Source organism: Rattus norvegicus, chromosome 7, assembly GCF_021556685.1.
Source record: "Rattus norvegicus strain SHRSP/BbbUtx chromosome 7, alternate assembly SHRSP_T2T, whole genome shotgun sequence".
Lineage (NCBI taxonomy): Eukaryota > Metazoa > Chordata > Mammalia > Rodentia > Muridae > Rattus > Rattus norvegicus.
This window is the reverse complement of record NC_141540.1, coordinates 88,579,202-88,593,850: the sequence shown is the minus strand read 5'-3', so window position 1 is coordinate 88,593,850 and position 14,649 is coordinate 88,579,202. Positions and strand designations below refer to the sequence as shown.

The 14,649-nt window shown below is 37.6% G+C and overlaps 1 protein-coding gene across 1 annotated transcript in view; it reads left to right on the top strand.

Annotated features, from left to right (window-relative positions):
* Csmd3 (CUB and Sushi multiple domains 3) overlaps window positions 1-14,649 on the top strand; it is a 1,310,498-nt gene that overhangs the window by 1,127,097 nt on the left and 168,752 nt on the right. Inside the window, exons 36-37 of the mRNA XM_087559497.1 lie at window positions 5,822-5,946; window positions 14,117-14,213. Of these exons, the coding sequence (XP_087415623.1) occupies window positions 5,822-5,946; window positions 14,117-14,213 (222 nt within the window). The remainder of the gene's footprint in view (window positions 1-5,821; window positions 5,947-14,116; window positions 14,214-14,649) is intronic.

Here is a 14,649-nt window from a genome sequence, read left to right as displayed (position 1 = left end):
ACAGACTGTGATAATTTCCTGAATACAAGTAGAGGTATAACAATGTTAGCCACCTTCCCATAGAGTACTACAGTCCGAGTTAACTTAACATAGCCACATACTTGCTCATTCTGATGCTTATGTTAATATATCTGTAGTTTTAAACTTCTAATATCTGTAAGAAAGTTATATATAGGTAAAACACAAAAATGTACTTAAATGAAAGGATTGAGAAAATGTAAGCAGGTAGGATGCAAACAACTGGAATCTTGCACAAAACTGGAATCTAAAGATTTATAGGCAAACTGTCAGAAAATATGAACATTTTGATAAAAAATTGAAGATATAAGAAGACATGTAAAACTAAATAATAAAAGTTAAACTGGATACAGAGCTTTCATCCTCAAAGTTGACCCTGTTACATTTCAGTGTTCTTAAATTTTTCAGTCTTAAGCCCCAAGCCTGTCCTGTGCAGAGACTCAGAGATTCAAATAACCCCCTGCAGCCACTAATGGCTTTGACAATACAAGGCCTTAGGTAGCAGGACTTCAGTCAGTAGGAGGTCTCTTTTGAAAAGGCCCTGAAGCTACCACCTACAAACCTTAGGGGAAAAGCCTTTAATTAGCTGCTTATCCCATCCCTGTTATTCAAGTGCCCTCTAGACCCAGAATTAAGGTCCCTTGATGGGTCTCCATGATAATGACATCATCTATCTATCTCTTTCATTTTTATTAGAGTGCGAAATTTATGAAGGCGTGTGTGTGTGTGTGTGTGTGTGTGTGTGTGTGTGTGTGTTCGTGCGTGCATAAGCTTGTACTTTTAAACACGACTAAAGCTCTTATTTCTTTATTGGCTTATTCGTTTACATACACTCAGGAAAGATTTATTAAATATAGTGTTAAATAGCGATTATGAATAAATTTATATGAAGTATAAGAAGTAAAAAACTGCCACAGGTACGCACAAACAAACGAAGGTTTCCAGTTTTCGTAAGAGATGGGTCAGCACCAACCCAGTAGCATACACCAGCTGATATGAGGCTCTCAACAACTACAGCAGAGGATTGTCTTGGTGGGTCTGGGTTCAGTCGGAGAAGATGCACTTAGCCCTCAAGAGACTGGAGGCCCCAGGGAGTCTAGAGATCTGGTTGGGTGGGGAAGGTAGGTGGGGGAGGTGTGTGTGGGAGGTATGAGATGTGGAATAGTGGAATAGTAGAAAAGTTGGAGTTTGGAAGGTGGACTGGGAGGGGAATAAAATCTGGAGTGCAAAGAAAATAAAAGATTAAATATAAAGGAGGAATAAAAAAGAGAGATGGTTCAGACAGAGAGGCAACAAAGATAGGGATCCTTGAAGTCCACTTAGGTGCAAACTCAATAGTGTAGGGAGTCACTGAGTGGACTGTGACGTGATCTTGATAAGTTTCTGAAAACTCACTTCTAGTGAAAGATCAGAGTTGAAGTCATAAAACTAAGTGTGCGTCTATCACTGTAGTGAAGAAGAGAGGGGAAGGCAATTTACGTCGGAAGACCAGAGTCATGGAGATGATATTTACCAAGAGTCTGAGTACACTTTTTGTTAACTTATTTATCGAGTGTATGTCTATATGCGTGTGTGCATGTGTACGTGTGTGTACATGTGTGTGTGTATGTGTGTGTACATGAGTCAGTGCAGGTTCATTCTGCTCTAAACCTCCTTGAAACTTGCTCTTATTTGTTCCTGCTTTGTGCACTCCAGTTCCATGAGATTCTGACCTCTGTCTGCCCTGTGACCTGCTAAAGGAGTGCTAGGACTGCAGCCGCAGGCCAGATCATCTGCATTTAAAAAAATTATTTTTTACAACTTGATTGAAATTCCCCTCTATCCTCTTGGCCTCTTTATCCACTTCTCCCTTGCCCTGTCCCACATCTACTACTCCTTCCTTTCCCTCCAGAAAAGGACCTGCCTCCCATGGATATCAACCCAATATGAAATATGAAGTTGCAATAACAATATGTACCTTTCCTCATATTAAGAGTGGGCAAATGTTACTGGAATTTCCAATGCTAATAAGCTCATATAAAAAAAACACACAGGTAGGGGTGGGGGGTGGGGGGCAGGAGAAAAAAAACACACACAATTCAGATATTATGATTATAAGCTATATGCCTTTATTGGGTAGATCTAGCATTATACTATGTTATTCCCCAGTTATAAGACCCCTTGCTACTTGAGGTTTCTCCCACACACCCACACACACAGTTCTGGTTCATCGCAGCTTCTCCTCCTCTTCCTCTGTCCTCTCTTTCTCCTGTACTCTCCTCCTCTCCTCCACCTGCCCACAGCTCTGGATCCTTCAATCTCACCTTTTCCTTCCATTGCCTAGTCAAAGGCTTTATTTAGCCTTTTATCAGGCAGTTAGAATGGGAGAAGGTTCACATGGCATCACCTGAGTACATGACACTCCTTGGGGACAACCCCCTTTGAGGAACCAGTATGAAAATCAGAATACAAACAGCACCAGGCCAACCCACAATAGACAGGGCAACCCTGAAGGATGAAAGGGTCCAAAACACAGACAAAAGAGTTAGAGATTGTCAGGAGTCCTACAAGAACACAAAACTATACACACACTATACATACACTATACACACACACACACACACACGCCCCACACGGGTGGTCTAGGTCATACCCACACAAGTTCCCTGCTTGGGGTTCAGTTTCTGTGAGCCCCATTTGAGTCCAGTTGATGATGAAGGCTTTCCTTGCTGTACTTGACCCTTCTGGCTCCTACAATCCTTCCTTCCCTTCTTCCGTGGGATACCTTGAGCTTAATTAACGTTTGGCTATGGGTCTCTGTATTCCTCTTTGATGACAATCTATAAATACAGCAGAATATAATTAACAATGATTTCATGGGCTTTTGCTGTTATTTTTGTCTTGTTTGGTTTTGTTTTTACCAGTCGTGTGTGGTTCTATCCTAGGTCCCTGGGCTAGCTTTGAGTCCTGGATCTCCAAGCAGTCTCGGGGGTGGATTCTATCCAGTGGCATGGGTTTCAAGCTGGAACAGCAATTGGTTGGCCACTCTCACAATGTCTGCAGCCTACACTATGTCCAGCCTAAAAGATGTGCTGGGGTAAAGGTGGCACATCTGCACCACCTTTATTTAAACTGGGTTCTGTGGAAATCAATCATATGGCTTTCATTGCGGCAATTTTTCCTGGCTGAGAAATGCTGTTAGTCTGAGCCTACATTTTAAGAGAGTTATAGGATTTGTTGAGAGACTGAATGTGGATAGAACTATAAAATGTGAGATTAAGACAGAGAAGTCAGGATGAGTCTTAGTTTTATGACCTAAGGTTATGGTGGGTGACTGGTGGGAGAGAACAGCTGAGGTGTTTATATATTTGAATTTTGAAGGGCTGACTGATATTGATATCGCAGAAAAGGTATGGTTAGAGGTAAGCACTTAGTGTTTACAAAAGATATGGAAGCAAATGTAGTCACTGAGGGAAGGTGATTAATTAGAAAGTGAAAGGCTAAAGAAATGCAGTATATTTATGTGGAAGATTAAGGTATGGGGATTTTTTTTCTAGTCATTTTATAACTTTAGAAAGATCATTTTGACAGAAACTTGGGAGTATGTATTATATATAAATTATTCAGGGAAGGCCAGTGCTATGATGAACACAATATGTCAGGCAAGGAAAATGAGAATAGTATAAAGATGTAAGAGAAGAAATGTAGTGTTTTAATTCATCTGAGCACCAGAATGAACTTTGAGCCATTTTTCCTTCTTTCATTACTTTTCTTTCTTTTTCTTTCTTTCTTTCCTTTTTTCTTTCTTTCTTTCTATCTATCTATCTATCTATCTATCTATCTATCTATCTATCATCTATTTAATTTTGGAGCAAGTATTTATTTTATGACTCTTTGTTTAATTCTTTCAGGATATTTTTGAGACTTATATAAGAGTCGTTGATATTTTTAAAGGTGCAAAATACTCTCTGACCAATTTAAATGACTTTGTGTTTAATCCTGGAAATGTAGTATAAGAAAATAACAGATGGCTTCTGAACATAAGCTCAGTGGTTAAGAATGCTTGCTGATCTGACAGAAGAGGTATCCACCCACAAACAAGTATAACTCTAGTTTTATGGGATTTGACACTATCTTCCAGACTCCTGAGGTCATCCACACAAAAATGTGTGCTCACATAGATAAATATAAAATAAAATAATTTAAAAAACAATAGTGACTTTAATAATTGCTACTCAGTTAATATCTTGTAGTATAGTTTTTGAGCAAGTACTTTGGATTTTTTTTCATTTGACTTGAAAAGTGTCACAAAAGTGTGATTCATTCATTTAAAATTGTTTTTAAATATGTGTGTGAAGACAATGTGGCATATAGGTACAACATGTTTGTTTACAAGCAAAAGAGCCTTCCTTTGAATCCCAGCCTCAACCTGACATAAAAGCCTGTATATTGTTATAACCTAAGTAGGTTCTTAGAGAACAGAGATGGCTTAATATCAAACAACAGAGCATCAGAGAGAGAGGGGGGGGAGGAGGAAGGGAGGGAGGGAGAGAAAGGAGAAACAGGAGGAAGAGGAGGAGAGGGGAGGGGAGAGGAGAGGAGAGGAGGGTGAGAGAGTGAGCAAGCACAAGATACCCAAAGACATCCTCACACCTCGCATATGTCTTTCCTTTTCTATTCTATGTCTCTGTCTGTCTGTCTCTTTTCCTTTCTCTCATGGATAAAATGTTTTTATTCTATTTTTTATTTATTGCTACCATTATAGTCAAACCAGAAAAATGGTCAATTGGCAAAGTACTGTGTTATACAACATAATGATAGTTGTAACTAAAAGAATGTAATTTGTCAATTATTTATTACATTTTAATCAATGGACTTGTTTCTTTATGTAAGTAATACTGTGCATTTTCTGAAAAAGTATTTTGTAACCAGTAGTGTTTCCATTTTGTGGATTGAGACATTTATATTCCAAAGAATTGGAAGGACTTTCTTAAGGCACCAAAAATCCATGAGTTTTGAATTAGGCAATGCCCAGAATCTGCAAAGGCCACTTATGACAAGAAACCTCCAATCAGTACATTCTGAAAGTGCTTGGAATCTCAACTTCAGCATAGACTTAAGAGCAAGAATATAGAATGTACTGTTCTTTCTATTAAGAGATCAGCTGATAAAAGCTGCATGAAATATCTTCCTCCCACTGAGGAACATGACTTTGAACCAAAATCAAGGATGCAAATTCTAGGTTCATCACTTGCTCTGAGATCTTTTGACCTCTAACGACTCTGTTCCCTCAGTTACAGCAAGAAGAAAAATGTTTTTACAGTCTGTTTGGACTATTGGAGACTTAAATAAATTTAAATTCAACAGTTATTATTCTTGTCATATGGAGTGGACTAATTGAATGTTTTCATTGTAATTACTACCAAGATCAATATTAGTTTTTAAAAGATTTCATTACCCCCAAACCCCAAGAATAATAAAGAAGGTACCAAATAAAAGTAAGTAAGAAAATTCTCTATCTGTATGTAAGTGTTGATCTAGCTTAATTCACTTTTTATTTTCTCTGTGTGAGAAATACTTTCAATTAAGTTTTAGAGATGATAACACATATGATAGTCATAACTGTGTGACTTTAGTTATTTGCTTATGAATGCTGTACAATTAATTTCTGTAGGTATTTTTGTGATAAATTTGAGTCTTAAAACATAATGTGATGTGGTTTTGTTTACAAGACTGTTCTGTGTTGGAGACTTTTGTCTGACCTTTGTCTTAGTGTAATCTTTTTCAGTAGAATTAACTGGCTTTCATGCTGCTTAACTTTCAGTGCCTTGTGGGGGAATTTTAACTAAGCGCAAAGGGACTATTTTGTCTCCTGGATATCCTGAGCCTTATGACAACAATTTGAATTGTGTTTGGAAGATCACAGTGCCAGAGGGAGCTGGCATTCAAGTAAGGATATTTATTTACTTTGCTTTGTTTTTTCATTTTACACTAGAATTAGTATTTTCAGCAATGACAGAATGAATATTATTTCGTAAAGTTCAGCAAATAGTTGTATTGACAAAAAAAAGGAATATATTTACTATTAATATTTTTACCTGAAAGCACAGCAGAATCCAGTTTTCAAGAAGACAATAACAAAAATATACCAAAATCTTCTATTTCACATAATAGAATCTTGAGATAAGGAGCTCAATGGTTTTGTGCATCAGAGATCCTACAGAATAATCTCTGGCCCAGATTATTTTCTTCAAAGAACAGGCAAAGCTAGGGTGAAGATGAGTTTTCCACAGACACGTTTCCAGTAACTTACTGTAAGTCGAACCCATCTCCTAAAGTTTCATATTTCTGAATAGCCCAATGACTTATGAACGCATATGTGAACTAATCAATTGAAGAGATTAGAGCCCTCAAGATGCAATCACCTCTTAAAGGCACCAATTTTGAACACTGCTATCTAAGAATAAATCTTCAGAGTAGGACATTGTGAAGATAACCTAAAAAAGACCCACACAATAGGTATTAATATCAAAACATGACAATTGACGGCACAAAACTAAATGTTATATTTTCAGGCTATTAAATTAAGGGTTGCTAGATAGATGAACACGTGAACGTACTCACTGCCAAGCCTAATGGTCTGACTTAGAGCCCTGCTCTCACAGGAAAGAAAGAGATAATCAGCTACGGCAAATCACCTTCAGATGTACACTGTGGTGCTGACAAAGTTTAAGCACACACACACACACACACACACACACACACATACACACACACAAACACACACACACATGCATGCGCAGAGGGGGGGAGAAGGAGAGGGAGAGGGAGGGGGAGAGGGAAAGGGAGAGAAAGAGAGAGGTAGATAAATACACAAAATCATGACTACAAAAACATTAAAGATAACTATGGGTGTGTAATATCTCCTACAGCATTGGCAAGCTGTCAACACCCACCCTTAACAGCTATCAACTTTCAATAGCTTTCAGGTAGGGAAAGAGCCTCAGGAACCTCTCCTTCCACACGGGAATCTTGAATGGTTTGATCTTACATAGGTCTCATGTAGGTAAAAATAGCTGCTGTGAGTTGATATATACAATGTCTCCATTATTCCACAGGAGTGTTCCCTCTCCTTAGACCTTTACATTCTTCTTACCCCTGACTTTTAAAGGTTCCCTAAGCTCTGGGGGTGGGGTTGAAATAGATGTCCCATCTAGAGTTGAGCACTCTTCCTCATTCATAGCCACTTATTCTTAGCTCTTTGTTCAGATATGAAATCCTATCAGAATCACTGAAAAAGCATGATTCTTTAAAACAGTTGAGAGCATCCGTAACATGTGAGCATAAAGATAACTATTTATCAGGGAATTCGACAACATAAGAATTCAGTAAAACAGCAGGAATAGGTTCCTACTAGGGCCAGCGACCTCCCTATACTGGAGCTTTTGACTAGTTTCACTGTAGCAGGCACAAATTCCCTCTGAGGACTGACCTGGAATCCTATCAGGAAACATTTGACTACCCAGTGACTGCCATTCCAATAATGCAGCAGTGAATATATCAATCCAGGCAGGTTGATATTGCAGCATGCAGAATTTATTGTTGAATAAAAACAATTATTTTGTTTTGCATCCAGAACCCTGCATGGGATAGTTCCAGTACTATGAAACGTATCCAGCAGGAAATGTTCCTAGTTAGTTTGAGATTGATGTTTCTATGTGCTATAAGCCAGTGTGGTGTCTGCAGATGTAGGGTTGTATCATCCAGTTCTATGATTAAGCAAGCACATTAGCAATGACCTTCCCTATTATAAGAGGCCTCTGCAGTGGGCTTCTACAACTAGTGATTTATAGGGTGGTGTCCCATAGTATTTTGGGGAGCAGTATTGTTCTCAATGCAATACACCTCTGATCTCATATGTAGTCAGATGTACATATATAATTAGCTGAAAAAGAAGTGGGTTTTCACAAAGCCTTTTATACTCCCTTAGCTTTAGCCTAGCCGTTTTTCTGTCCTCTCCCCCATTTCTTACTTAAACCTTTATCCCACTGCAAATCTCTTTCTATTCATTTGCTATCCAACCATATATATTCTACTATGCCCTTATCCTCTTTGAGCCATCTTTTCTTCCTTCCTTTCATGATCCTTGTCTGCTTTTCTCCCAAATAGACATTGTGAGAGAAAAATCAGGATTAAACAAAGTCTTCAGGATTGTACATACCTACGGTTGTACTCTGCAATGAGAATCACATAGAACTGCTATTAGCTCATTCATTTATAAGGAATGATGGATGTCTGTGATTATTTATATGTTATCAGCTATTTCTCTACTACCATGTCCTATTTTTGGTACGCTGCAGTGTGCCTTTAGTACCTAACGCTCTAATCATACTGTTCTCCCATGAACACCTGGATGATTAAGTCCTTTGCATTGCTGATCTGTGCATTGAGATGACACAGTTTAACATTACAGATTCTCCTGTCACTCACTAAACACGTCTTCCTGCTTTAGTTATTACATCAATATTTTCATGGATCGTAGTCACCTGAATTACCTGCTTCTATATTTAACCTTGTCTTTTCTTTAATGTCAACCCATCATTCAGATACTCATGTTCTCAAGAGTATCCATATACTTCAGGTTATGTCATCTTCTTTGCAAACTATTTACTTCTATGATCCCAGTGACTGTTATGAGCTAAACATGAGTTGAATAATAACAGATAATAAAAGCAAAAACAAATGCCAAAAATGAAAACATAAAAAGCAAAACCCCTCTCCCTTTTAAATATAGACAGAATTAATGATAGTGTTTGGACCAATATAGGAAGTCTACATCTCTAATCCCAGATTTACACTATCTAAACTAGCCATGGGGTATTTACAGGTAAATTTACTGCTAAATTATCCAATTGTAATTTTATGATTTTTTCTCTTAATTTCTCCATCCTTCTCTCTCTCTCTCTCTCTCTCTCTCTCTCTCTCTCTCTCTCTCTCTCTCTCTCAGCATACCTCAATATTCATAGTTTTTATATAATTCTCTACATGAGGATTTCTTTAATTCCACTTACTTTTCTTTTTTAAAGATTTATTTATTATATACAAATACACTGTAGCTTTCTTCAGACAAACCAGAAGAGGGCATCAGATTTCATATCAGATGGTTGAGAGCCACCATATTGTTGCTTGGACTTAAACTCAGGACCTCTGGAAGAGCAGTCAGTGCTCTTAACCACTGAGCCATTCTCCAACCCCCCACTTACTTTTCAAAACAAAAATCTTGAATGTTACTCTGACTTACACTCTGCCTAACAAACTGCACCAAGACTGTCTTTCACAGGATTCTAATTCCATTTATGATTTTACCACAAAAGATCAAGTGGGTTTTATCCTTGGTCCAGACACATTCTCTTCAGTCTATTCCTGACAAAATGAATAAAAAACCAACCAACCAACCAACCAACCAACCAACCAACCAACCAACCAACCAAAAGCTTCTGAAAATTAAAACCTCATGCTATCACTTTCTTACTCATGGCACCTGCGTTTCCCCACCATCTTAAAACTTCACCATGGCATGTTCTTCTGTGCTCAGTTCTCATTTCTTAATGATTGTTGTATTCACAGCATCCATTTCTGTAATGGCGTGACATCCGGTGTCCTGTGGACACCCTGAATGTCATTTCCTTTGTCTTTGATAGTAGCCAGCATCTCTCTCCTTATTTGCCTTTACCTTACTCTCATTTCTGTCTGAAACATATTTCTGTGACAAACCTTCTAGAAACTAGATCAAAGGTTAAATTTCTTCCTATATGTTTTTATTAGAACACCAATCAGATTTTCCGATTAGTTGGCTATAAGCTGCTGAGAGCAGTAGCCAAGATGGTTTTGACACATACTCAGCAAATATTTTTAGAAAAGTCAACGGACACCTCCTCAAACAGTGGATTTGGAACAATTTTGGAGAGTTAGAAGTGCATAATAAACTAATAAAATATCTAGAGAAAAAACTGTGATATATCCCTTGCCTTGAGCTAATACCCTCAAAACTGTACATGTCAATGCCAATATAAAATCTTTACTTAGAAAGCACTTTATTTATTGACTCAACCTAGAAAACAGAAGCTGAGTTTAGCAGAGTATTTAGAAATCTCATAGCATGACATGTATACTGGATTCTTAAATACTATGCAGAACTGTTTATCACCTTGAAAAATAAGCCCCCATGTGGACTCTGTTAGTGGACATATCATAGTGTATTTTTTTATGTTTTAAATGTGACTATATTTCTGTTCAATAAGTAATATGTAGGTTTAAGAAACATTTAACTTGGGTAATAGAACTAAACATGTATGTGTTAAAAACTGTGTTATGATCTGGTATGAAATGAATTAGGCTTTGGTAGAAAAAATCAGAAAAGGTTCTAAAATAGCCAATATTTTATTATTGACAGTTCTTTGGAAAAAAATGTAAACAGAAAGATCCGTCTTTCATATTAACATGATTTGCTATGTTTGCTAGAATTGATAGATTCCTTTATTTTCCTCTTTATTTTATCAAAATGTACAGGGACAGCTTCCAAGGGGCTGGACTTAAGAAGAGAGTTATTTATGAACTCACGAAAAAATACTGGTTGCATAATTATTACCAACATAGATTTACTAAGTTCCTATGATTCCAGAGTAAAGGGATAAAGTTAGGATTTCTATTGCTGCAATGAACACAATCAAAATCAACATGGTCTGAAAGGGTTTATTTGGTTTACACTTACATATTACTATTCATCATCAAACGATGTCAAGACAGAAACTCAAACAGCGCAAGAACATGGAAGCAAGATCTGATGCAGAGGACATGGCAGACAAGACCATCATCTACATACAATACCTACACTGGATGTAGGTATTGTAGTAATACTACAATGGTTGGAGTCCTCACATGCCAATCACTAATTAAGAAAACACCCTATGGGCTTACTTACACTCCAATCTTATGGAAGCATTTTCTTAATTGAGGTTCTAGCCATATATATATATATATATATATATATATATATATATATATATATATATATATATGATATTTCTTGAAGTTGACCAAGATTATCCAAAATACTATACCACAAAGCTATCCTTCAGCCATGATGGCTAGTTTTATTCAAAACTTCCCAAAAGACTGAAATAAAACTATAGACTTCTGTTGTCTCTTATTTGACTTTCTCAGTCATTAACTTGCATAACAAATTCCAGAACACGGCCTGCTAGTTTTTCTGGCCATTTCATATTCTACACTCAATATTGTTTTATTATATCAAGCTATATTTCTTAGACTCTCAGTCACAAATGGTATCAGATGTTCGTGAATACAGTAAGATATCACCATGAACTGAATAGCTATTTAACAACTAGAATATTATCTTCTCAACAAACTAGAATTGAGTATCTAAATCTTGTTTCAGTATACAAATACCAAACTAGCAATATATAGTTTCTTATTCCAGGTCTCTGGGAGATTTCTTTCTTTTTTCTTTATTAACTTGAGTATTTCTTATTTACATTTTGATTGTTATTCCCTTTCCAGGTTTCCAGGCTAACATTCCCCTAACCACTCCCCCTTCCCTTCTATATGGGTGTTCCCCTCCCCATCCTCCCCCCATTACCGCCATCCCCCCAACAATCACGTTCACTGGGGGTTCAGTCTTGGCAGGACCAAGGGCTTCCCCTTCCACTGGTGCTCTTACTAGGATATTCATTGCTACCTATGAGGTCAGAGTCCAGGGTCAGTCCATGTATAGTCTTTGGGTAGTGGCTTAGTCCCTGGGAGATTTCTTAATATGCTACTTCCAACACTGAATAGCACATATAATTCTTTGCTTTTGGTCACATCAGTCTGTTTCTTGCTTCTGTGGATGATTTTCTTTCTCATCTACCTTTACATTTTTTCACTAAATTTTTTTCATGTATCTCAAGGTTTTCCATTTAGTTGCTTCTAAAAGGTGCATCTCACACCCACAAATAAGGTAATATTTATAAGCTCCTCATATTAGGGTCTGTTGTTTCTTAAATATGGTGAAAAAAATCCAGAACTGATTAATGTTCCTCCCCTCTTATGTGTAGTAGGCATACCTACGGGTGCTTATATTTTGTCCTTCTGCTTCTGTGTCCTGAATAACTCAGGGGAAAACAGAAATTGTTCTTGAATATCTTGTTTCAGTCTCTTGTTTACATCACATAGGATCCAGTGATTTCCCTCATGTCAACATATGTAACACCAAGAATTTTGCTGTGCCTCTTCTGTATCCTATCTAGTTTGGCTGTACAGTGCTTCACTTTTACATTTCTTGTTCTCACCTCCAATTCAGTTCTGCACTTGAAGTCTTGATTATTTTCCCCCTCCCACTTTGCAATCCTGTAGTGGAAAGCTGAAGGCATAATTATACGTTCAAGTGCATAATTATTTTTGCTAGTGTTTAGTATTTAATCACTCTCTCTCTCTCCCCCCTCACTTTTCTCAGCTAAGATTCTGAGCTTTCAATTTATACTACACATTTAGCTTTTAATACACAATATCTAGCTTACATTTTAGCGAATCTGTGAATTACAAAATGTGCTCACAATAACTTTTGTGATGAATTTGAACCACAAGATTGACAGCATCTGTAGGCATTTAAACATGTGAAGGTAGAGGGTACCAGGAAGTCTCAGACCCAGTGACCCTGACTTGTGTTTATTGTATTTATCGTTAAGCCTCACTCCTTGTCTGTGTTCTATTGGGCTTCTAACCGTGCATTCAGCTTTCCGCTTACATAAAGATTCTCTCCACTGTGGCTAAATTGGATTACTGAGAGTTCACTGAGTCCAGATCATGGTTTGATTCATCCACCGTTTCACACACTTAATAATTTCCTTCCCTTACAAGCTTCTCATTACCTTCAGCTCAGATCAAAAGTCAACTCCTGCATGAATCTTTACAAGGTATTTTTAGCACAGCACAATGTTTTCTTACACTGGAATGAAGAAAAGAAAAATTCAGAAAATAATTGGGAATGAATTATTGTTTAAGAAAGTAATGGTTGGAGCTTTAATCCTTGTTGTTCTGGAACAGCGCATTAGATCAGGTGCCAATCATGCAGGCAGGATATCTCCTGCCATGTGGCACTCACCCCTGGAGCAGCCGTGCCAGGATCCACTTGAATAGGAGAGTGATGAAGGGCTGTTTTGCAGAAAAAGAACTGTTTAATGAGTGGAATTGTCATAACTGTGTAGCAAATGAGTGCCTACACTTACAACAGAATCCAGTTAGTTAAAATGAATGCATTCTAATAAAAGTTTCCCTTTCCTTTTTGAAAGCTACAAAGCAGTCTATAAAGAACAGAATGGAATCCACAGTTGTGAGTTTCATGGGTTCCTGGAAACCTCATACTGTGCCAAGTGAGGTACAACAAAATAGCACATGTCTGTTTCTTTAAATAAAATTTAATAGACACAGAATCGTAGCCCCGTATTTGCCTCCTCACACGAGGGATCTTCAAGGTGACTTCTATTTTGACTACATTAATAAAAGTAGTCTTTGAAAGATCCATACAAATCTATTATAAAATGCTGCCTGTGGCTGCCTATATTGACAGTAATGTAAATACTAAAGGCAAAACTTGAATGGATTTTATACATGGAAGTAAGTTCAAGAATAAGCCTACTGAAAGTGCATTGTAAAGTCCTCTGTGCTTGTGAGTCACAGATTTGTTTATTTTCTTACAGCAAAGCAAAGAGAGAATCGAGCCACTGACAGAAGTCTATTACTCCAAAGCATTAATGTTAGCTAGTTATTTAGAAAATGAATTTGAATTCCTACCAATTAAGCCAAAACATTTCGTAACAATATGTTCTGAAATGGAGATGTCAGCCTCCGTGTTATATCCATCATGCGCCCTGCCATCTGCTCCATAAGACTTTTCTCATGCAAATTAGTTTATGTAGACTGTCCCAAATCAGATTTTGTTGATCCATCTATGAGAACAGCAGGGATGTTGCCCGAGCTTGTGATCTGTTTTCTAGTGGTACTTCTAGGCTGTCGATCTGCTTGGAAGCATTAGGCTTCACCAGAGACTGTTTTCTCATAGGTACAAATTGTTAGCTTTGCTACGGAACACAACTGGGACTCTCTGGACTTCTATGATGGGGGAGACAACAATGCACCGAGACTGGGAAGTTATTCAGGTAAAAAAGAAATCAGAGTTCATTAAAATCACAATACAGCCAGCAACACAGAAAAAGAAGGAAAACATTTGCCACAAACTCTTTTAGGTTTAATTATGAACCATACACCGTGACCTAACTTATAAGAAGTTTTAAAGTATAGACAGGAATGGTACATGTTCTTTTAAGCTTTCCAGCATTCTAGCTATAGTTTGCCAATATGTGATGATTTTTGTGATGATTCTTTTACACAAACAGCATAGATGATGTGTGTCATTGCCATATGCTGCCAGAGGTTGTTCAGCTGCATTTAGATGGAGAACAGGACCGAGCTGGAAAGCATCCAGCACCAGAGCTCTTAATTACCATGATGCTCTATGACGTAAGGCAGGTCCGACCTTCTGGCTTTTGTTTACATCCTGCTTCCTGGACAGCAGGAATGGGGCCAAGGAATACA